This window comes from Centruroides vittatus, unplaced genomic scaffold (genome assembly GCF_030686945.1).
Source record: "Centruroides vittatus isolate TY-2023 unplaced genomic scaffold, ASM3068694v2 contig_882, whole genome shotgun sequence".
Taxonomy (NCBI): domain Eukaryota; kingdom Metazoa; phylum Arthropoda; class Arachnida; order Scorpiones; family Buthidae; genus Centruroides; species Centruroides vittatus.
In genome coordinates, this window is record NW_027122574.1 from 60,930 (window position 1) to 87,041 (window position 26,112).

The 26,112-nt window shown below is 35.6% G+C and overlaps 1 protein-coding gene and 1 pseudogene across 2 annotated transcripts in view; both read right to left on the reverse strand.

Annotated features, from left to right (window-relative positions):
• Positions 1 to 1,154: 1,154 nt before the first annotated feature.
• On the reverse strand, positions 1,155 to 1,273 carry LOC136983533 (5S ribosomal RNA; annotated as a pseudogene).
• Positions 1,274 to 14,471: 13,198 nt separating this feature from the next.
• The window catches only part of LOC136983402 (A-kinase anchor protein 7 isoforms delta and gamma-like), a 55,297-nt gene continuing 43,656 nt past the window's right edge, over positions 14,472 to 26,112 (reverse strand). For both annotated transcript variants that reach the window (XM_067280119.1, XM_067280118.1), the window contains 2 exons: positions 21,569 to 21,713; positions 14,472 to 14,797 (listed from right to left, as the gene is read on the reverse strand). In XM_067280119.1, the coding sequence (XP_067136220.1) occupies positions 14,652 to 14,797; positions 21,569 to 21,713 (291 nt within the window). In that variant the 3' untranslated portion in view covers positions 14,472 to 14,651. The remainder of the gene's footprint in view (positions 14,798 to 21,568; positions 21,714 to 26,112) is intronic.

Consider the following 26,112-nt stretch of genomic DNA (forward strand, 5'->3'; position numbering starts at 1 on the left):
ATTTAATTTTTAAAAATTCGATAAATATTAAAATTGCACACTTTTAGATCCATTAAAAACGTTTCTACTTCTATTGATATTTATTTCCATCCACATGGAAACATTTTTAATATAGAAACAGACGATAAAACGTGATAAAGTAATTAAAATGAGTACGACAGTTTGGCAATGAACTAAAAAATGTAATAGGTGTTCGGAAATTCACCAACATAACCGCTCTCCTGCTTTCACAGCGCCGAATTCACCAAAATGCCGTTCCGCAGTATCCAGAGTCACGGCAGTCACGCAGCGCCAAGTGAAATATTCACTGACTGACTACATATACAGGAATCAGAGTTGTCGATTTCTCCGTCTTCCAAACGTCTGTAGTAAATGTGAATATCTCGTTCGGAAGACACTTGCTTTCTTAGGTAGCGTGCAAAATTTCAGGTTTTTCTATAAAGGGGTCGCCGAAATATAAGCAATTTAAGTGCAAAGATGGCCATAAAAGCTGTATTTTTCTTTCTTTCTTTCTTCTTCTTTTACTTATTCATTTGGCGGTGCTGATGCTCTTAGAGAAAAAACACTACTGGGTCTAGAGAGCTCAAATTTTAAACTTAAGCCTTTCTCGTTATCAGTGAGGAGCTAACGAAACTTGCGGGTCGATAGGTCAAAGTTGGCGGAGGTCCGATCTTTTACCTTTATCGCTTCCTAGGAAAAAATTGCATCGAAACAAAACGAATGATTTTCATTCGAAATGTTGCCCAGAATAACAAAAGCTCAAATTTATGAAAATTAAACAGGGAATTGTCGCCATTGTCACTCTCTTTTTATCTGTTTAGTATATACAAATTCTATTTAATTCTAAACCTACATTATTAATATATTTCACATTTAATGACTTGTGCCATTGGAATTTTTAGTAAATATAAATATATATAATAGGCTGTTGCTTGATTTTGATGATAGCTGTCTGTAGTATGTTGTTTCACACGTGATAAAGGCGTTTAAACGCTCAGTTTACCTTTGTAATTGACAGTGGGAATTTTAAAAGCAATGTACAGGGTATAGAAAAGAAATGTTTGCTTGATTAAATAGAAATTACTGCGCCAAGTGATAAATTTTATTTGACCAAAGAAAAAGAGATAGATGGAAGTATGAAAGCAAAAAAATAGTGACAGCAGCACCCGGTATTCCCAGGTCGCCTCTGTTTCAAGTACTGACTGGGCCTGACGCTGCTTGATTTCGGTGATCGGACGAGAACCGGTATTTTCAGCGTGGTATGGCCGGGTTTTTTTTTCCAAAACAAATTTTATTATTCAATTACTAATTTATACAAAGATATGTACAACACACAGCGTTCATAGATGAACAACAATAATTTTACGATACAGATATTTACATACGTTTTTCTCAATGTTTTATAATATTCGTTAAGCGAATTTTCATTAAAGTAATTGAATTAACCAAAGCACGAAAATTATGCCTTACAATTCATACTAGACGTTTAAACACATTTTATCATTGTTGGTTATAAAAAACCTAGTTTCTTCCTAACTTTTTCTACTGTTCCACTTTCTGTGTTTTGTTTGACAGATGACAGTTTCAATTAACTGAGTGAGATTGAGTTTGCACTTTACGAAGGTGCAAATATTCGTGACTTTTTGGAAGAAGGTTGTGCATCTGCTTTTTTATATTGTCTCTATTATGATTACGATGCAGGCAATCACCTGCACAGACAGTTCGTTTATTTCAAGCCTACGGAGCTCACCTATGGTATGTGGCATCGGAAAAAGGCATATTTTTTGAAGGAAATTCCAAAGAGTTTTCGCGTGCATGCAATCGAAAATTGTGTGCTGAGAAATTTTGGTCTGCTTGCAGATTGGACAGTTGCCAATATTTTGTTGATTTCTGTTTAATTTCCATTTGTTGGTTTGGTGGCAGTTATGGTAGATTCTCCAGAAGGTACTTTTAGCTTTGTTTTTTATAGGTAATTTAAAGACAGTGTTGATTATTTTACTATTTGACAATTGTTGGTCGAGCACAAGAATCTGGGGTTTTGGTATTATAGTATCTACGAGCATCCAATAAAGCTTCTGAGGTTTAGTAGTGAAAATTGTTTCATCGTTAAAGAATTTGGTTAGGTATTTATAGCAACGTATGACGTTTTTTAGTAGGATGGGTAACTTGTAACTTTTGTTTAGTCTTTCGGTTGTCACAATTATGTTAGGAATTTTAGGTTGTAGTAGACTTTTCGTTATCGGGATCCAAGGCGTGTATTTATATAAATTATAAATGAGGGAGATTCTACTTACAATCGCTTTTACAGATATATCGATTAAAGCTAGGCCAGCATTTTCAATGTTGTTATAGATAGTTGTTCTCCTGATTGGTTCATAACTCGAAGACCATACAAAGCTGGCTGTGATCCTATTTATTCTTTTGGCCACCCCTTTTGTTAAAGGCTATGTTCTTAACAGAAACCAAAATTGCGATAAGATTTTTGTGTTGGCTACTCTTGCTCTGCCGTACAGGGAAAAGTTTCTTCCACTCCAGTGGAATGCGGCTTTATTTACCGTATTAGCCCGAATATAACGCGACCCGAATTTAACGCGACTCCAAAATTTTCATAAAGATATTTAGAAAAAAAAATAATACTCATAAAAGAATTCAAAGAAAGTAAAATTCAATCAGATAAGCATTTATTTAGGTATTTATAGCTAATAACACAGGTTACATTCATGTCAATAAAATTAAGTAATGTAAAACAAAATTAATATTACGTAAGTAACAACAAAAAACGGAAATGTTTATTCAGAATCTGAACTGTTTTCAGAATGAGAACTCATTGACTTCCGTTATTCATTATTGACTTTCGCGTTAGGGGGTAAAGCGGGTCTATTGACAAATTTTCTCGCAGTAGTACGAAATTTCTACTGACTTAACTTGAATGAGTCATATTTCTTCCCCATTTACAAACAAACCCGATGGCAATCGGTGAAACATGAGATAAATTACAGCGAGTTGAAATTTGATATGTTTATTTTTTGCGTTTTACGTATCAAATTACATTAAATTCGACACAAATAAAGCATTTTTGTCAATATAGAAATATTTTACATTGTTTAAAAGTAGAGAAAATAAAGAAAAGAAAGATGTAATAATAATTTTTCGAGCGAAGCCAAAAATTTCACAATTTTAAGATAAAAAATGGCGTCTGTGAGAGCCCACGTGACTAAAAGGCGGTCGAAAAATCACGTGACTAATGAACTTCGAACAAGCGGAGACATAGCCTTACTATAGTAGCGCTATGCAAACAAAAGCGCAGGCCTACTAACTAGATCACATGGTTGTTTTGAAGTGGTCGGTCGAGCTAGGTCTGACGTTCAGTCGCGTTTCAATCTCTGTAGGAAAATGTCCTTGTTTATATTACATTCCATTACTTAAACCCCGAATTTAGCGCGAGTCGATTTTTTAACGGAAAATAAATGGTCGAAAAATATCGCGTTATATTCGGGCTAATACGGTATTTTATTTATTATGGTATTTCATTGACTATTGGTGTTTTCTCCCATAAACGTTCCTAGGATATTTAAATTATTCTTACCCCACTTAAATCCAGCGTAAGTGTTTGGTAGGTCTTTCCATGCTCCCGTCCACAAGCAAGTGCATTTTGTTGGGTTTATTGCTGTCCCAGAGGCCTTCTCGAAATTTGCAAATAAAGGTTTTATTTTTTGAATACTGTCTAAACTTGTCAGAACTAAAATAATGTCTGCGTATAATAGGTACTTAATTTCCATGTTTCTATTGTTTAGTGGGTGATATCCGTTGAACGAGTGCGATGTCCTTAGGTAGCAAAAGAATGGTTCTAAGCACAAGACGAAAAGCAACATAGACAGAGGACATCCCTGTTGTACAGAGCACCCTATCCTAAACTTTTCAGTCAGTTGCTTATTAATAAGTAACTGGCTGTGTGCACTTTCGTAACAGAGCCTTATCCAGGTAATAAAGCTTTTACCGACATTGCAGTGCTCGAGCACGTTCCACAGATAGTCATGACAGATGTTATCGAATGCTCTCCTCAAATCAATTTGCAAAAAACAACAAGGGTCAAAGTTATTTTGAACAAGGTCGTATATTGTCTGTGCCAGGAGGATATTAGTGTGAATGCAGCGACCTTTTATCCCGCAAGTTTGCGCACTATTGATTAGCTCAGAGATGACTTTTTGTAAACGGTTGGCTAGGATTTTGGTTAATATTTTGTAATCGGTGTTTAGAAGGGATATAGGTTTCCAGTTATTAATCTCTTTTAATTCTGCCGCAATTTTGGATTTCGGGATAAGTGTTGTTATCCCTTGACTAAAATTATCCGGTACTTGCTTATCAGAGATAAATGAGTTATACATCAGCACCAGTTTATGACCGATGAGTGGAAAGAATTGCTTGTAAAATTCCACTGGTAACCCATCCGGTCCCGGAGTTTTATTGTTCGGCATGGATTTTAGTATCCATAGGCATTCGTTGTATGTGATATCTTCGTTTAGAGAGCTGTTTCTGCCGGGAGACAGCACCGGCAAAAGGAAAACAAAATTTTTGGCGCTTTCGGAATGGTAATGTTTCCTGGCTAACAGGTCTTTGTAATAGTTGAGGTATGTTGTCTGTATCGTTTTGTTGTTTGTCGTGATACTCCTGTTTATGTTTACTTCCTTAATTGTTTTGCTTTTTCTATGCTTCTTTTCTAGTTGGTAGAAGCGTTTTGTGGGTTTACCCTCCATGCTGTGAAACTCTGCTCGAGAACAGATGAATACACCGCGCAGTTTTTTTTCTTGCATGTGCCTAAGTTCTTCTTTGACAAAAAGGACGTCTTCTGTGTGATCTCCTGGGTTCATTATATTTTTCTCTAAAGCTTCTTTTAATTTATTTATTAATTCTCGCCGCCGTTGTTTGGCTTCAGCTTTTCGTTGCGAGCTAATTCGGATAGCAGTTTGTTCTGTAAAGTTTTTCAGATCTTGCCACCATTTGACGGGGATCTCGTGTTGCTGATCGAATAGGATTTTTGATGTAATCTCGGCAAAAAAGTCAACATTGTTAAGTAAGGAAACGTTAAGCTTTCAATGCGTGTTGCTTTTATCCACCGGAGAAACTCCACATGCCGTAAAATCCAACGAGAGTTTTACCAGGCTGTGATCCGACCAGTGCAAAGGCTCAATTTCAGAGGTGGTTGACATTGTAACAAGCTTGCCTCGTGAGGTAAAATCTATCTAAACAAGAGTGGGCTTTGTTTTGATGATACGTGTATTCTCTTTTGTTTGGAAATAGATAATGCCAAATATCTGTTAGGTCGTGTTTCGCTTTGAACCTCTTAAAGCGTTTTTTTTTTTTTTTCAGCTCATTCGAAGTTGTGCCGATTCTGTCAAGATCGGATTCGACGACCCCTCGATGTGGGTTCCTGTCCGTGGTGAGGGGACCTCCCAGAGATGGTTTAGTATCTCTTCTATACCATCCCTGGGATCTGAACGCCCGCCCACGTGTTTGCCGTGCATGGTGTCCTGTATGCCGGAAAGGGGGATCCTGGTAGTTGAGGGGTAACATAACGTCCCCAACACACTGCTTTGGCCCCTACTTCGGATAAACGGGAGGCTTAAATCAGGCTCCGTTTGAGTCAATCGGCTGGTCGTTGAGTCATTGTTGACCTTGGCTTGGAGTCAACAGATCGGTGCAGACCGGGCAGACACGTCAGACAAGATGTGCTCTTCTTGGCTGCATTGTGAGGGTATAGCTCCTGGGAAACCCTGGTGTGATGGTCTATGGGAGTCTCTCATGTGACGGCATCCCCTTGTTGGGCCCCATGGTGGGTGGGGTCACTAGGAGCTGAATAGTTATTTCTAAACATGGATTCATCAAAATCAAAAATTACAAGCAATGATGCATCACCACCAAAGGAGGTCAGTTCCTCCGGCCAACCAGCTTATCTCATTGTGCATAGTTCTGGTGAAAAACCTATATCTAAGTGTTCCCCTTTCTTAATTCAAAAGTTGTTTGAATCAACTATTGGGCATCTCAAGAAAATACAAAAGTTGATGTCAGGGGACCTAGTGATAGAAGCAGCCTCCTCTCAACAGTCAGCAAAGCTTTTGAAAATGACATCTCTAGGAGACATAGAAATCACCATCACACCACACGCAAGTTTGAACTCATCACGTGGTGTGATATCTGAGATCGATCTGATGTCTGAAGATGAATCAGATATCCAGATCGGTCTTGCAGATCAAGGTGTCACTGCTGTTTGACGCATCTCCATCCGTCGTGATGGCAATTTGATACCGACTAAACATCTCATTCTCACTTTCGGAAAGCCGACATTGCCATCATTTGTTACTGCGGGATATCTTTGATGCCCAGTTCGATCATATATTCCAAACCCACTGCGCTGCTTCAAATGCCAGCGGTTTGGACATTCTGAAACATCCTGCCAAGGAAAGAGCGTATGTGCACAGTGTGGAACTGAAAGTCACCAGAGCACTGAGTGTACTAATACTCCATGCTGTGTGAATTGCAAAGATGCCCATCCAGCCTACTCCCGGAAATGCCCTGCATGGCAGAGAGAAAAAAAAATCCAACGAGTAAAAACAGTTAGCAACATACCTTACCCAGAGGCTCGGCACATGGTCACTTCAAGTGCACCATTGAAACAGAAGACATTTGCAGCTGTTTTGAAATCCACAAAGACATGTGCAGTTCAAACAGATATTTCAGTTTCTCCGAAAGAATCTCCACTCACCATGCGAAATGCCTACTGATCCCACCAAAGGAAACACCAGAAAAAGAGAATGTAAAACAAAAAACACCCTTACCTAAAACAGGGGTAACAACAAGAAACCTGGGTTCTAAGAAGGCTGGTAAGAACCCACTAAACAAACAGAGAGTGAAAGCAGCTCTCTCTAAATCTAAAAAATCAGAGGCTCAATCTATGAGTGAGTTCTCTGATATCTCTGATGAAGAGACTAATATGGAGGTGACACAACCAACCTCACCTCCAAAAGGAAAATCCTCTGTGAAATTGAAGAGGGACACTTTTGCGAAGAATGCTGCCTCAACAAACACATAATGGATTACAAAATAATCTAATGGAACTGTCGTGGTTTTCGCAACAACTTCTCTGACGTTAAACACTTATCATCTATTACATCTCTCTGCATGGCACTCCAGGAAACACATCTAAAACCTGGAGAAAAAATTTCTTTAAAAGGATTCGATCTCTACCGTAAGGATGATGACAGCCACAACCGCGCCAGTGGAGGTGTGGCTATACTGGTTTCAAACCGCATCCCGTCCTTACCGGTACAAATAACAACAGAGCTGCAAGCTGTGGCAGTCAGAATATCTATGGGCGTTACTGTCACAGTTTGTTCCATATACTTGCCACCAGATGTCAGAGTCAATGATGATGAATTGGATGCGTTGGTTGAACAGCTGCCAACTCCTTTCCTTTTACTTGGTGATTTCAATGGCCACAATCCAATGTGGGGCAGTCACGATATCAACCGTCAAGGCAGAGCCATTGAGAGATTCGTAGGTAATCACCAACTATATTTATTTAATACTGGAGAAGTGACATACTTCCATGCCCCAACAAGAACATTCACTGCCATTGATTTATCATTAGCTAGTCCAAACTTGTTTTCAGCGTTTACATGGGAGGTTGGATCTAATCCACTTTCCAGTGACCACTTCCCAATATTTTTAAAATATCGAGGCAGAGAAAGCTGTGAAACAGCCCGTCCACCACGCTGGAAACTTCGAAACGGCAGATTGGCCTGCATTTTCCTCTTTGGCTAACATCACTGAGGAAATGGTCAATACTGCTGATATCAATGATGCAGTTGAAGTTGTCACTTCCAGTATTATTCAGGCAGCTGAAAAAACAATGGGGAAAACATCAACCAGATATCCGAAGCATCCGAAACCATGGTGGGATCAGAATTGCGAGGCAGCATTTAAAAAGCAAAAGAAAGCATGGGGGATTTTCAGAAGATACCCCACTGATAACAATTTGGTTGCTTTTAAAAAAGCAAAGGCAAATGCCAGAAGAATCGGAAGGCAAAGCCAAAGGGATTCTTGGAGGAAGTATGTTTCTAGCATAACATCTTCCACTAGCTCAAAAGCAGTCTGGGATAAAATCAATAAAATTAATGGGAAATATGCTTCCCACACACTGTCCATGCTGGAAAATAATGGCACAATAATCAGCGATATACAGGGTATTGCTGATTTGTTGGGTGAAACGTTTTCTTTGTCATCCAGCAATACAATGTACACAAGGAATTTTCAAGCTTATAAAGCTCAAAGAGAAAAACAAAGTTTAAATTTCTTTTTCTCATCTAACGAAGAATATAATGTGCCATTTACCAGAGTTGAATTACATACAGCGATCTCTCGCTCGGGGAGTACTGCTGTAGGCCCGGATAAAATCCACTACAGTATGATTAAAAATTTGTCAGACAATTCCCTCAGTAATCTTCTGAATCTGTTTAACAGAATATGGACAGAACATACTTTTCCTGACTGTTGGAGGCTATCAATTATTATTCCCATTCCCAAACCAGGAAAAGACTACAAGAATCCCTCTCAATTACAGACCAATCTCCCTTACGAGTTGCCTTTGTAAACTTTTTGAGAGAATGATAAACAGACGTCTGATGTTTCTCTTAAAGGAAAAGAGCTACTTTTCTCCACATCAGAGCGGATTTCGTAGGAACAGAAGTACCACAGACAATTTAGTAAGCCTTGAAACATCTATACGCGAAGCGTTCGTTAGACGACAGCACTTAGTGTCTGTGTTTTTCGATATAGAGAAGGCCTATGATCGCTGCTGGCGATACGGAATACTCCGTGATCTGCATGAATTCGGACTGCGGGGTAATTTGCCAATTTTTATAAAAAACTTCCTACAGAATCGAAGATTCCAAGTCAGGACGGGCAACACTTTGTCTAGGCCTTTCACCCAAGAAGAGGGTGTTCCTCAAGGTTCTATTTTGAGTGTAACTCTGTTCCTAATTAAAATTAATAGCATAGCTAAGTGTCTCCCTCCCAGTGTGAAACACTCTCTGTATGTGATGACTTTCAGATCTCCTGCCAGTCTACTAACATGGGTTTCATCGAGAGACAATTGCAAACCTCCCTAAATCGCATCGACAATTGGTCCAAGACCAATGGCTTCTGTTTTAACGTAAAGAAGACCTCGTGTATCTATTTTTGCCGAAGGCGTGGTTTGCACCTGGATCCGGAAATACACCTAAATGGGGTTAAAATCCCGATGGTCAACGAGGCTAAGTTTCTTGGCGTTGTGTTCGACCATAAATTGACGTTCCTGCCACACTTGCGTAATTTGAAGAGTAGATGTTTAAAAGCTCTGAACCTTTTAAAGGTATTGTGCTGCTTATCTTGGGCAGCAGACAAATGTCCTATGCTGAGGATTTATAGGGCCCTTGTTCGCTTTAAGCTGGACTATGGATGCGTTGTGTATGGCTCTGCGCGAGAATCTACTCTTCGGATGCTGGATCCAATCCACCATCAAGCATTACGTTTGTGCACTGGTGCATTTCGAACTTCTCCTGTTCAAAGTTTGTATGTGGATGCTCACGAGCCTCCACTATCTCTTAGGAGAGAACAGTTGTCTCTTTTTTATTATATTAAACAGAGATCTCAGAATAAATTGTTAGCTGATTGTTCAGATACTCAGCTGAAAAGACTATTTGCAGCCCGTTCAAGTAGTGTCCCTACATTTGACATAAGAATGGAGAATGTAAGCAGCACGATTGACCTGGACACAAGCAACATTTCACAGGTTGAGGTTAATAGTATTTCACCTTGGTTAATCCCAGTGATAAATGTTGATTTAAGCTTAAAGCAGTTTCCAAAAGAAACCACCCCAGACTATGTCTATAGACAGCACTTCGCAGAAATTCAATATTGTGACAGGAATTTAATTCCTATATACACAGATGGATCTAAATCGGATGACTATGTTGGCTTAGCCTTTGTTTGTCAGGATGAAATCGTGGCAGAACAAATAGCACCGAATTCCTCCATTTTTACTGCGGAGTTGCAGGCTATTTATTTAGCCCTAAAGTATATAAATAGGAAAGGTCATCGTTGCTGCGTGATTTACACTGACTCAGTGTGCACTCCAGGCTTTGATTTCGTATGAACCTAGTTCTCACTCCATAGTGATTAAAATTCGTAAGCTGATTTGCCATCTTTTTGCGAGGAATTTCTCTATAAAATTTTGTTGGGTCCCAGGCCATGTAGGTATAAGAGGAAATGAAGAAGCTGATGCAGCTGCAAAGTCAGCAAGTCCTCCTCAGCATACAATGTTTATCGAAGGAGGTGACTTGAAGCTGGTCATTAAAAAACGACTAGCAGAGAGATGGCAAAATGTGTGAAACGAATAAGTCCACAATAAACTTTACGAGATCAAACCTATAATAGAAAATTGGACACACAACAAACCAGTTTGACAGGAGATCTGAAGTCATTCTTACTCGTCTGAGGATTGGACATACTCGGCTGACTCGTCAATACTTTTTGAAGGGTGATGACCAGCCAGTATGCCAGTATTGCATTTGTACTTTAAGTGTTAAACACATACTTTGCAACTGTGTTGCTTTTGACCAGAGTTGTAGACAGCATTTCGGAAATGCAAGTTTGAGAGAGATTTTGGGCCAGAGGTCAAATCTTGATAAGATACTGAACTTTTTGAAAGTTATAAATATTAATAGAGAGATTTAAGTTAACTAATTTATTTATTTATTTATTATATACTTATATTTGTGTTGTTCTGTTTATTTGCACTTGTTTATGTTTTTGTGTTATATTAATATTTTATGATATATATATTTAGCTTCGTTTAATTTTACCATTTGTCATGGCGCAGCATAGCCTATATGGCTCTTGTGCCAAAAAACTTGAACCAACCAACCAGTCACTTTTTTGATTTTCATATAGATTCTGTGAATGGTGATTATGATTATTATCTGAGAATGGTGATTATAGATCTGTCCGATTCTGTCCAAAGTTGGATCCGATTCTTCCCATTCTATAATTACCATTCCCTTTGGGAACGGTGATTATAGAATGGGAAGAACAACACAAGGAGAAGCGTAAGATAATGTTTCTTCTATTATGCCTTGTGCTAATAGGTCTTTTATTTTGGCTTTTAACCACTGATGTTTGTCACAAGACAACCAATAGGGTTTACATTCAAGCACTTTTGTATCTGTTATATTAAAATCAACAGTGAACTTACTGGGTCTGGAATAATCGAGTTGATCGATGCCCGGAAAAAGCCGAAAACATCCTCTTTTTGTAATATAATTCTGTCTGTTTTAACTAATAAAACTTCTTGCTTACCAAAATTCCAGCAGATATTAAGTTTTCCCAATGTGTGAATCCCTAGCAAAAGATCATAGTCCATTTCCTTAACAGTAATTGCTTCTATGTGTTGGGTTCGATCTCTAAACTTTATAGTAGCCAAAACACCTTACTGTATATAGAGAAGTGCTCCATTAAATGATTTTAAGACTGTATGTATAGGATGGAATTCTAGTTTGCATTTATCTACCAGTTTAGGATTAATTAGGTTGACTGTGGTCCTGGATCTAGAAAAACCAAGCAATACACGTTATTCACTTCCATTGAGAAAATTCGGGAATCATTATGATCCAATTTTGTCAGAGGGATCAGTAAACCCTTCCTTACTCATTTTTTTGCATCTTCCCTATTTTCCAGATTCTCATCCAAATAGTTATTATCAGAAGGGAGAACATTATCAATTTCATTCACAGAGGTGAAACTTCGGTTACCATGAATATTATTATTCCTTCTTTCAATTTTCTTCGGTACCAATTTTTTGGTGGGTACCAATTTACTCAATCCGACACACAAGTTTTCTTTGTCATTTAAATTGTGTTGTAGAAGAATAGCTTGCATATCTGCCAGTAGTCCACACATTACCATGGTGATAAAGCTTTGTTCCCCAATATCTGGATATGCAAGTTGGATATGCCATTGTTTTTCAAAATAATATTCTAATAGTGAACTACCACGATATTCTGACATATCTGCTAATATGGAAAGTTGGATCTGATTCTGTCCAAACGCACTAAGAAAGAATTGGAAGGAATGGAAAAACTCCTATCTAATACTCAAGAATTGTACCATTTCACGGCAATTCCTTCCAAATAATTTTGAAGGTTACGGATCTTTTGTTCGTCTGTAATCCAATTGTGAGATGCACACACGTGTTCGTATGAGATTATCTAAACACGCGCTTCCTCCAATTTTCCATCATATTTTCTATGTTGATCTTATCATGAGATGAGTTTAGTGACATTTTTTCAATGGTTTGCCGAAAAGAGTTCATAATCTTCAGCTTTTGCAACTGAACCATTTGCACCAACACATCCGATTTCGGGTCAGACAAACTGTCCGAGGCGACCGGTCATATTAAAGTTTTAAGATAGAGCTCACCTTCTGTCTCCGATAATGAAATAGATAGTGTTTGATAATTTGTCATTGTCCGGATAGCAGTTTGAAAAACCGTCGAGGTCGAAATTGCGGGATGATTTCTCATTCCTTGAAATTCTTGGTTGACTTCCGTCCATTTGTCTTCCCCTTCTAGTTGATATCAGGAGATAATGTAAGAGTCTTCGATCTTCTGAACCAAGATTTTGAAAAGCATGATTCTACTTCAAGACTATATAAATACAGCTGTGTACTGAAATCCTATTGACTGCGCCAATTTGTAATATTACAAATAAAACAAATTTTAATAATACAACAATTGAACTAAAAAGAAAGGCGATCGCAAGCACAAGCACAGATGAATTCAATGTCCCTTCCACCTATGTCCAGTCTGAAAGGTGGTGACATTTCCTCTATCCCCTGACCAAGCTCTTCCTTTCCCTTCGTGACCCCTCAGTTTCCAAATTCTCAACAATCGCAGATGTATAGTTAAAGGGAAGGAGTGCTAATGAGTAGCAGATTTTAAATTCTGCTTACAATTTTCAGCGTGGTATGGCCACTGTCAAAGGCAAATCACCTTCACGGCATCACTTACACATATTCGTACCAAATTCATGCCTCCAATATTGCTTTTCGTCCTTCTTCCCATCGTATTCCACGCTAAATATACTTTAAACCAGGTCTTCTCAAAGCTCTCTATATATTACATTGACAGGGATTGATGGAAAAAAAAAGTTAATTTCTGCATAGCTTCTCTGTTTCCTGGGTAAATGATACAAATATTAATGTAATTACTATTGAGAATACTTATTTTTCCAATCAAAACAGTAACATAAACTCACAGCATGGTTAGACTTACATTAGTTTATTGATATAAGCTAATTATATAATGTGAAAAAATTTTTGTCTTACAAATAGTTACCACGGTTGATATTAAAGTATCATCTCTCCAAATAAAAATTGTTTTGGTATTTTAATGAGTGATACAATATTACATCATGGATAACAAATATGCCATCAACCTTCTCTTGTTTCTCCTCCCTTCTCAAGCAGTTTGCCTGCATGACCCAACTACTGTATTACTAGTGTGTCTTAGAACAGAATGGTTTGGAAGATTTCATAATCATATCAAATACTACTTTTGCACCAAAATTTATCAAAATCGGTGGGGGACATAGGTATTTTGTCAGTACAATGCAGGCTTTGAACTCTGCAGTTTTTTCAGCACGGTCTCGTGCAGAAGATCCGGCAGCAATTATACCAGCTTTCTATAAGACTACCAAGAAAGATTTTGTTAAGTCTGGGACACGTAGGCATAAGGGGAAAAAGAACTGGCTGAAATAGCAAACTCGGCCACCCGCTCTGCTGGTTTCCCATGTAATATCCCACTTAAACCATCCGGTATAAGCAACCTGACATGTAATTACTTTGCTGCATGTCAGGAATTGTACAAATGAACAATTTCTAAACAGTTAAAATATGTCAGTGGGATAAGAATTATTTACTGTATATTTAGTATACGGTTATATGGATGTTGCTAAGGCAATTGGGAGGTACTAAGGCACATACTCTGTCTTTTGTTAAATGTAAGATTCACTGAATTACCTTAACAATTTTAAAATGTTAAGATGCAAGAATAAATAATTGATATCTGTATTATTTACAATCAATATAACGATATGATTTACATTTGATGCTGTTCCGAAAGGAGGAATAAAAATAAAATCATTACATTTCTAGTGAAAGTATCTATAGTCTGTCCCCACACTTTGAATTTTTCTGCTTTTATTTCTGGAAAACAAACTGATATCTGTTTATATAAGGTAACGAATATTGCATGACTTACTTTCTGCATTTATTTTATTCTTAAGCATATGTAAAGTAACAAAAGTGATTGTTTTGATGACAAGATGTAGAAGCACAGTGTCTCTCCAGATATAACCAAAGATATATATGCAGAGAAAGAATCAGAATGAAAATAAACTTTATTTAATGTACAAAGGTGTGAGTTTTCTGTTTTTGTAATCCGATTTTACTAATTGTGATTTTGTGCAACATGGATATTCTATAATACAAGTATTTTGTACATAGAAAAATACAAGGTGCATGTGTATAAAATTACTAAATTTCATTGATTATTGCTTCTGTCATAATCTTTTTAGTTGTGTTTCGGTTAAAGACGAAATTTTCTTTCGCACATTTTCTTTCTGGTTTCGAAGAACCACCTTTGGGCTCTCTCCTATTTTTGCTTCGGATTCTTCCGAACATTCGTTTTTTGAATCTTTCGAATTTTCTGTAAATAAACAAATCATAATAATAGGAATCAATTTTATTTTTAGCATCATTTTGTAAAATGCAATCAGTAAAATATGATTTATGAAATTCGACTCAAAATTTTATCAACGTATTCAAATTATATACATACCGAGAATTAATATAATAACCGACTTGCTCACCAAAACTATATTTATTAATTAAAGTCATCACTTTTGATTTTGTGTTTAAGACTAATACACTACGAAGCTTGAATATACATATCTCCTTTAGTTGATGAGGGGAGCTTCTGTCAGTTTGTGGCTTTATTACTAATATTTTTTTCTGTAGGTAAGAAATATTATTGTTTTTATTTATATTGACAGAAGCTTCCTAATTTAATTTATTTTCATGTTATTTTATTGTATCTTGTTTTGTTCTAATTTTGAACAATTTGCATACATAACCACAAGTTTCCAGAGAGGTTCGTGTATTGTGCACCACTGTTGCACCACCATTAAAGTATTGCAAGAACTATAGAATTGAGAATATGACTGATTTTGAAATTCATTACTAACACCACTTTGTTAGTAATTGAGTATTTTCAATTCTAAATTATAAATAAAGGGTTTTAATATCATTTTTATGCCAGCTTAAAAGTCTAATGCAAAATTTTCAGATTTTTGCATACTTTCTTCTATAAACTTGTATTTTCAGATGGACATTTGTTTCCACCAATTAGTACTATAAAATTCAAGGAATAATGACACGAGAGAATATATTTCCAGCTATATTTGAAGTCTTTTTAAAAATAAAGGCTATGATTACCACTTGAGTCAAGACTCATAATTAAGAATTTCTTGGTAAAGTAGGTGAAATTTTAATTAACAAATTGTCACAAATATGTTTTATGACAATGTGAGAAGTGAGGACCTGCTTTGGACAGAAAAATCTCCTTGTCCCTTGGTCTCACATGTGAGGGTGCGAGACCAAACAAGAACAACATAGAATGCATATCCAATGTTATTCTTGTTTTAGTCTTTAGAATAAAAGGAGTTGCCTCAGAGAGATGGACATTTGTAACAGTCTCCTTAATGAATTCAACATTAACAATATTGTTCTTAGGGTTTGTGATGGCTCTACATTTGGCTTATCTGCAAGTACACAAGTCCATACAGAATGAATGTCAAATGATGGCAAAGTTATTTATGTAGTTGGATGTACAGTACTTACTGTACGTGTGTGGCTAGTTACCAATTCTCTTCTTACATTCATTTGTGATGAAAATTTAACTGGAATGGTTGTCCATGAATTCAATCTCTATGCATCATGTTTTTTTGTGTGTATTGCATACAGTATACAAATCACTTATAAAGAACTCTGGCTATTATGTCAGCAACCACTGCACAATAATATCTACCTGAACTGGTTATAAGACATGTTGCCAATGAAAAACTAATAACTAGCAGTGTCTTAATGGCTGCCAAAACATGTGCTCTTGTGGCAGAATTCAAAAAAATCATTCTGGAAACTTGTGGATAGGCTGAAAAAGAGACCATAAAGAGAGGTCAACTCTGCTAGTATTAATTATGTTTTGATGACTGAAGTTTTACAATTGTCCATTCATAAAAAATATTTTTCTTTTGAAAGTATGAAATTTCATGAATGCAAAAATATACAGATTCAATCACTTTGTTCAACTTTCTTTTACCTTATGAAATCATAAATTTGATAATGAACAATGTAACAAAGTTTACAAATACACCTTTATTTTCATAAATTTGGAAAACTTGTGTATGTATATTTATGCCCTGCAATTGAAACAAAATCCCTAATATTAGAAAGATTCCAGTAGGCCTAAATAAGGAAAAATTTCATTTCTCAATTTATAAAATGCAAACTTATTAAGAAAGTTTCCAAATATTCCTCATTCTGTTCAATTTTCTAACAATATAAAAACCATCATCAGAATAATGTCTTACTTGCAACTTTTTACAATTAAGCAAGAGACGAGAAATTAACATACAAGCATTAAACTATGTACAAATATCCTGGAAAGCCTAGTATTTATAGGGATATTTGTACATAGTTTAACGCCCGTATGTTAATTTTCTCGTCTCTTGCTTATACAGTGATGGTGTGAAGTCCAACCATCCTTACAGTTAACTTTTTACAATTATTAGAATTTACTGTAATTCAACTTATTATAACTTTTCTGAAATTATAATAAAATAAGACTGATTGATAATTTATAAGCAACAATTTTTCTCACCATAATTTAGAATTATGATTCTGAACAAAATACTGAACTGTGTTCCATTTCTAATGCCATGTTTATTCAATTCAAATTTCTTATTACTCTTTTCTGGAAATTTTCTTTCAAAAAAAAAAAAAAAAAACAGTTTAAAATACCTGGACTACACTACTGGGCATTAAAATTGCTATATCAGGAAGGAATGCAAATAACAGAATGATATTTATTAGACACATATATTGTAGTGGGAAGAACAAGTAATTATAAATTTTCAGGAAATTTGGAGGTAGGTATAAATCTTGAGAAATCAATACCCAAAGTAGTTCACCTCTGGCAACAGTAACGGCACTTATCGAACAGAGATTGGACGGCTTGTACGGGTACAGCAGTCCATGCAGCTTCAACACTACACCAGTCACTATAGACAATGACCTGTGGTAATCATTAACCAGACATTTTCAATTGGTGGGAGAACGTGCTGGCCAGGGTGACAGTCAAACATGATCTGTATCAAGGAAGGTCAGGATAATACGGGCAACATGTGGTCGTGTATTGTCCTGCTGAAACATAGCGTTACGGAGGCCTCGAAGATAGGGCAGAACCACGGGCCTTGAATGGCAGTCGTTACATTTCTGATATGTTAAAGTGCTGGAAATGCAAACAAGAGGTACAAGACATGTATCCAATGGCACTCCATACCATCACTCCAGGTGATGGGCCAGTATGACGATGTTGAATGCATGCTGGAATGTGCATTCTCCATGATGCTGCCATCATGGTACTCTAAACAGAACCAGGATTCATCTGAAAAGATGACGTGACACCATTCCTGTGTCCAGGAATGGTGTCAGTGTCCTGTTGTCTTGCAAATAACCCCATTTCTTGACTAAAAGGATTCATGACGTGGCTGTACAGTCCACTAAGGCCATGCAGATAAGATGTCTGTCTTCTCAGCTGTTAGTGATGGGGAGCTGCACAGCATTCTGTATGACTGTCCTGAACCCATTGATTCCATATTCTGCCAAAAGTCATGCAATTGCAACCAACATGAGCAGCAATACTGTGGTACGATAAACCACAATCCCAGCAGACTACAATTCAACCTCGATCAAAGTCAGACATGTGCTGGTAGGCATTTCTCCTTATTACACGAGGCATAACAACAACGTTCTTACCAGAAAACAACATTCAAATGCAATTTCTGTATGAGAAACCTGCTGTAAAAATCTCTGTTATACACTGTAGGTGTCACTACCACCGTCTGCCTCGCATGAATGCATTGAAAAGCTAATCACTCGCATATCACAGCATGTTCTATCAGTTAAGTAAATTTCACGTGTGTGGCATGCTGTCTTCCTGGTGTAGCAATTTTAATGGCCAGTAGTGTATATGCCATCCTCATAAGTTAATCCACAAATAAAGTTTAAAGAGAAAATTCAAAAGGAATGTGAAATCTGGAAGTTAAAAACCTAGAAATTTCTGAATTTTTTCACTCCAGTTATAAACGGCTTAATCAACAACATCCCATACCCGGGAAATTGTTGACCCTCGACGGGCAATGATCGCCCCCTAACTATCAACAAGCCGTTATTCCCTCGGATGCAGGTAGATCATCTTGCACGATGGTTTACAGTTAGCGTTCGAGCTAGTCGTTTATTTAAAGTCCAGGAACACCTATGGCCCAAATTGCGATCCGTTATCGATCACGTGACAGGTTTTCCCGTCAAGAAAAACTTATAAAAGACGCTTCCTTCCCCCCTAAAGGGGGCTCTCCGATCGTCTCTCCCGTCGACCGAACCTGAAGTTTCTACGTTTCTAAGTGCCACTGACCCGCCTCGAATTTTCTGAGGTTCTACGTGTCACCGGCCAATTAAGTGACTCTCCGTCATCCCAAAGATTTCTATCACTTCGGAGTGAATATTTACCAAAGGGACATTCGCTGGACTCCGTCTATTACGTAATTTATAGAGGTATGAACAAATATTTGTAAACTCTCTCTCTCTCCGGCCCCTTTTTGTATATGAGGTTAAAAGTGTAGTTTTGTTCGTTTAGCTTTTAATAAATCTTGTTTTGTTATAAAATGGTGTCCTTCTTGACTGTCGGCTTCACCTTATCGTCGACCCCATCCTTCCTCCTAATCCACTCGCGTAACGCGCCGTCAACGTAACAGCCATCCTTGACAAGTGAGTCGCCGGAAAAAGAGGTACGACTCTCTCTTACCTCCCGGGGATCTCACATATTGGTGTCAATCGAGTGGGGTTTCGACTTATTCGGCACCCCCCGATTTCACAGAAATGTACCTCCTGGTACAGGATACAATCTTTCAGAGTAGAAAGGAAACAATAGCTAACCACTGTCTTTTTGTAATTCTCAAGACTATCCCAAGGATGGACATACAGTGATACCTTTGTTTTCGGGCAGATTATTGACAAAAACCATCAGTGAAATCCAAAACTGATGAAAACAGAGGCAATTATTTCCATATGAATCAAATCCAATTAATTCATTCTAGACAGTCCAAAATACATATCAAAAACATTTTATAGAGAATTAATATAGTGTTTAATACTAAAAACAATATGTTCATTTATTCTTTACATTAATGTGGCATTTCCCATGATGGAGCTGAAAGGAAAGCAATGGAATTTTTTGGCTAGACGAGCGGGATAATGTTTACACAACAAGAAACAATGCCACACTGAGCAAGAAAATGCACGAGTCGCTCTTTGTTTTTTACAAAATTAGCATCAAGGGCATGACGACAAAATCGGAGACAAATTTTTTGTGGAAAAAATCGACAAAAACAAAAATCAAGGTATTACTATTGGTATTACAATTTCTTTCAGGTTGTATAACCTGAAAGAAATTGAAGTTTCCAAGACTTTAAATTAAAGGCTAGTTTGATTTTATAGTATTTCAAAAGCACACTATACAATTATTAAGTCATACTTTTAACTTAAACAGTCAAAATTGCCAAAATATAAAGTGAAAATTTGGACTTTCATAAAGACAATATTCAGTGTGTGAAAATCCAATTACTGTTAAATTTCTTAAGAACTAAACCTTTATTGGTTTAAACAATATCTCAAAAATATTATTTGAATGTTTTCTGGTTAGGAAGCATTTTCTTTAGTCCTGGAATTTAATACAGGTAATTCATTACATTCTTATATAAAATTGTCTACCAAAAAGAAGTTTTTGAAAAAATTAAAAGTTTTATTTAAATTATCAATACTTTGGTTTGACATCAAGTTCCTATTTTCTATTTTTTAACAATCAAAATTATAGTGACATTGTCATAAGGCCAGGCTGCAATTTTTAATCATATATTTTAAATTAAATGAATTAAAAATATGGTCTTGATTATAGTGTCTTGCCCCTGGTATATCATACTTTCCTGATAAATATGCAACTGACATGTCTCTATCGTTAACTTTGTTCTGGAGAAAATTTTTAAATTGAAATAACACGATTTCCAGTCCAGATTGGAAGTTCGTATATAGTTAATCGGGACCTCCTGCCCCTAAGTTTTCCATATCCGATTTCAATTATAATTACCGAATTTCATTCTCAAGATTAAGAAAGACAGACAGCAGACAATGGACATCAATGGGAATTTATAGGTCTGCAATTGAAAATTACAGCCCAATTACAACTAAAGGATAATCATTTAACAAATAAATATTAATTATAACAAAATAAAACTATTACAATTTAATTTTCTATTATTTACATTAACATATTAGAATAGGATAACATAATATATAAATTTGATTGTTCATATATGAAAAATTGTGTGTGTGAAACAGATAAAGTTAAAAGTTAGGTTCAATGAGCGTATTTATACAATCAAAAATAATTTGCAGTCATAAGCATTATATTTACCATTACAATGAATACAAACATGGACTCATTAAAGATAATTAAAACTCCAGATATAATAAAATGTAGGAACACCACGAAATCATTTATACTATTTTATTTTGGAATTTAATGAGATACTGGTCTGAAAATGGATGAAAATTAATTATATTTTTCCTTATCAAAACATGGTAATGTTAATTTGGTTAATGTTATCCTACGTATCAAGATGGCGACCGTCGACAATATTGTCGACGGTCGCCATCTTGTTTGCACATGTGCGCGTGCAAACAAGATGGCAACCGGAAGCGCCACCATCTCGATACCTAGGGTAACATTAACCGCAAATAATAGTGTTGGGATGTGATGGTATGCATTAGTTTGAACACCCATAAAAATATACTGTAACTTATTTCTTTACATATTTTTATGTAATTTTAGTATTCACCAGTACATAGTATCTGCCATATTACGCTAAAGAGGGAGTGAATTGTCGTCTCTCTTGAAATGTACACCGAAATATTACGAAACTGTAGGATTAATTATCTTAGTAACAAAAATAAGGCTTTTAAATTGTAGTGTCATCATTATCATTGGTGTATGACAAGTCCTAAGTATTTAAACAAGAAAATGCACTTAAAGAATAGAATATTAAAAGAATAGAATATTAAAAGTTTAGAAAATAATTTTTCTTACCAAATAAAAATTCTTTACAGCAATGATAATATCCAGTGTCATCTTTGCGCTTCATTTCTAATAGCTGTAAACCTTTAACTATTTCTGTTCCAAACTGTTCATCCTTGAATTCATCATATAAACAACATTCAACTTTTTTGATACCCTGAGGAAAGAATATTTTAAATTCAATCCGATTCCTTCCAAGAAAAATATTTTTATGGAGGGAAAATCCACACATATACACACACTTATACATGAGTGCAAGGGAAAACTTAATTATATATGAGTGTATAATTTTCATTAACTGAAAATTATACTTCCATACATTTACACTATTTATACAATTAAAATGTCTTTGTTTCTTTCAAATCTAACCATGGCAGATAAAATGCTAACAGAAGAAATATGCTAGCAATGGCTACATGTCTTTTTATGTGCAGAACATAGCAATTTAGAAATTGACCTAGATCAAAGTCTGCCAACTTTCTAAGCACTGCAAATTGATAAAGTTTAACAGGAAAAATAGATAGTTAATGTGCTGATATTAGAAGGATCTGAGGATCTGCACATAAAACCATCACCATTGCTGGAAACTTAAGCGTGATGAGTAACAAAGATCATGTCAGCAGTAGCATGCCATCCATGGAAGTTGTGGAAGCGCTGCTCTTTTTGTACTTTCTAAAATATAAATACAAATTGCGCAATTGTTTTCATATTTTAATGTACTTCGAATTACTTAAAATTAATATTCAATTATAACACATTATGTATCTTATTACAAATTTCTATAGATGTGAAAAACAATGATAAGATTGCTATTGTATATTCGAATATAAATTCGTATGTGCATATTCCCAACGGAAGTGCCATATTGTCGAATATGGGACAGCTTCCACAGCAAAAATATTTGAATGGCGTAAAACAGCCAGGTTACATGCATTTGCAGATGCATTTTACAGAGCATCAACCTCACGTGGTTTAGCTCATGGATGCTACACACCAAAATATCACATAATGCTTCTAATGATTCTATCCAGGGCCAGCACAGCTTCCCTATCATCAAATGTCACCACATGCCACTGCATGTCATCCACCTCACATCCTTCCACAAGGTCTTAGAGTTAATGCTGGATAAATGAAGTATGCAATGGAAGAAGATATATATATTTCAACAAGACTCACCATCTTCTCACAAAGCCCAATAACTTAAGATTGATTTCAGACAATCTTTACAATCATATAAAGATTGACTACATTTGAAGCATTATTGAAAGGTGACTAATCAACATCATCATAACTTCACTGAAGACTGCCATTGTCCAGATGTTGAAAATGAAGATCATTCGGTGTAGGCATGTCAATGATTCTGGTCCTACATTGGCACGGACATTGAAGATATAAGATTATTCTATGAATCCATCTTTAAGAAAGCTTACTGAGATTTGTACCAAATCTCAATAATGCGTATGTGCAAATATTTTTATTAAAATGTATTTGGTTTTTGCTAGATTAGAGTTTTATTAAATTACAAAATATGTCCTCAAATACTCACTGCATCTGACAAATGTATAAATGAGATTTGTGTTGTATGATCAATAGAATGAAATTCTGAAAAAATGACACTGGTCAGAAAATTGCAGGAAAGAACTGAGGACAAAGTAGGTTTGATCATATGAAAATGATGGAACAGAAGCTACTTACAAAGATTCATCAATTACAAGTACAGGTAACCCCCATATAGCACGGATTCACTCTAACATGATTCGAGAATTGGGTAAAACCCTTGTACAACATGAGATGTAATAAAGTTCGCTTTTATTGGTTTTTATCTAATTTGAAATTAGGGAAATCTCTATACAACAGTTCAATAAAAATGATAAAAGCTTTTAAGTGCAAAAGATACCTCATCTGACATTTTTCATTCGAGGGACGATCCACACCTTTACAACTATACTTTAAGACTTTAACTGTGTCTCTTTTTTTGGCTATGTAGATTAAAAATTTTCGGTTAATAGTGCTTAGTGATGATGACGAAAACATTATTAAAATTTTCTTAAGTGATACATATTAATATAAATTAAACAAAGATATTTATTTTAATTATGAAAATATAACAGCATGTTTTTCAATTTTTGGAACCTAACCCCCCTTTTCATACTACAGTAGAGCATCGATTATCCGACTCAATTGGAGACTGGGGTTGGTCGGATAACTGAAAAAACGGATAACCGAAAAGTATGAATAAATACATTATTAGTATAGTATATCGCTATTAAGCCTAACAATTTTTTTTTAAATACTGTACTAACCATCGCTATTGTATTGTTAAAAATTATTTCTTTATTTTGCACAAAATAAATACAGTACTGTACTGCATATTAAAAAATATACAGTAAAACAAAAAAATATATATTCGGGTTACATATTTTACATAAAGGAGTATACATTAGAAAAAGAAGTCCAAAATTTTCTTTTGCTTCACAGCTGACACTCTTTTTTTTGCCGCTAAATCTCACACACGTTTTAAAAACAGCAGTTGAATAGCGTCGTTAAATAAAATTATGCCTCGTTTAAATACTGGCCTCCCTTTCATGGTCCAGTCATGTTTCCAGCTAAACCACGCAAAAAGTTAACAAAAATAATATTAAAGTAGCCAAGACATAGTCAAATATTGTAGCGCCACATCACTAGCGGACATTTGAATTTGCCGACTAGAACGAGGTCGGTTAACCGATGTGACGGTTGATCGGGGATCGGATAATCGATGCTCTACTGTAGTCCTTTGTTTCAGATAACACGGCGATTTTTTGGAACATAACTCCCGTGTTATACGGGGGTTACCTGTACCTGATAAAAGATTCCATGTTACATAGTAATTTAGCAATAAATGAAATTAAAATTAAAGGAGAGGTGCAACTGAAAGTAGGAAGGCATGGGCAGAATATAGTAATGAATATTCATCATTCCATCTGATGATAAATTACACTATCCTACTGTTATTTAATAGTTATTTTATATTGATTCTTTGATAAAATTTATAAGAGTAGAGTAAAATTAGTCCATTAAAATTTATAATATTCAATGGCAAATTAAATAAAATATTGATTCCTTTTTATTAAAAGGAAAAACAGATTACCTACCTAAAGTACAATGTAAAGAGTTCAATGAATAATTCACTTCTTTTATGCAAATAAAATTAAAGCTGACCATTACTAATTAAAGAAGTTAGTTTTTAATTATTATCAATCGACACACAAACTGTACACAAATATTTAATGAATTTGGTTTTATTGGAAAATAAAATGCATTAAAACTATTTCCACACACATGAATTGATATTTTAATTTTATCTAATAAATTTAAAATTTTACTAACTTGCTGAAAAATTAATGTTTGACATAATTAGCATAATAAAAACAGTAAAATTTTTGCATATTACATATATGGTGTTCATAATTACAGAGCTGATGTAATAGTTGCTGAAAGAACTATAAACATACCAAATTTGGTTGAGATTTGATTAAGTGTCCTAAGTGTGCAATTTTGCTTCAAAATTTAGCTCTAGTAGCTAAATTTTTGGTGCTGCTGTCTACCTAATGTGTATTGTGACTGCGCGCCTTATGTATTTTGTAGTTATATGTGCATATTTTATATTTTATTATTTCTATTTCTCTTTCATAGCTTTCCTCTTTTGTTCTATTGTCTGTTCTTTCTGGAATTTCCTTATTCAAACTTCATTTCCTTATATGGGCATGGTGAACCTTGTGAAACAATAGAAGAGTATGTAGCCTGGAGGGCAATAGAGAAGGAAGGAAGACAGTTGGGGGTTTGAGCCGTGGAAGAGATGGATGCGAGTGTCAGCTATTCCGGCACGTTTTGGCACCGCGCGGAATAGACGAGGGACGTAAACTACCGAAGAGAGAGCCATTGAGAAGCCATCAAACAATCTAAGGAACAAAAACGTAAATATTAGAACCAAGTAATTGATTCTGAAGTGACAAAGAAAGATCCACGCACAAATGACCACATTAAGAATCCAGATAAGGAACATTGGGTACCCATTTCTCTATTCCCTCAATATGTCCTATCCTCTATCCTATTCTTTAGTAATATAACTAGTTACAGGTTTTAGTTTTAGATTATTTTATGTTATTGTATACGTGTTATACCACGTGGTCAGTGTTGAGATTTTTTGCCAATCCTATAGATTTTGTCGCATGGTATGGTTCGATGATTATCTGTTTCTGGTACTAATAATTAATATTACAAATGTCACGTGCCAAAATTGAGACTACCTGGCATCTGATATACAAACCTGTACATTATCTTAGTAGATGAACAAAGAAAACTTTAATTGTACTATTATCTTTGGTTATTTGTGAAACTCCTTCATTTTAACAGCATAATACCTATATTTTCTAAGTATAAAAGGAGTCAACTGTTCATTTATTAAAGAATTGTGAAAAAGTTTGTCATGCTGATTTTGTCTGATTTGCATTACGATACATAATAAACTCTTCTATCAATGAACCAATAATGCCAGCTCAGCAATTAAGAAATTT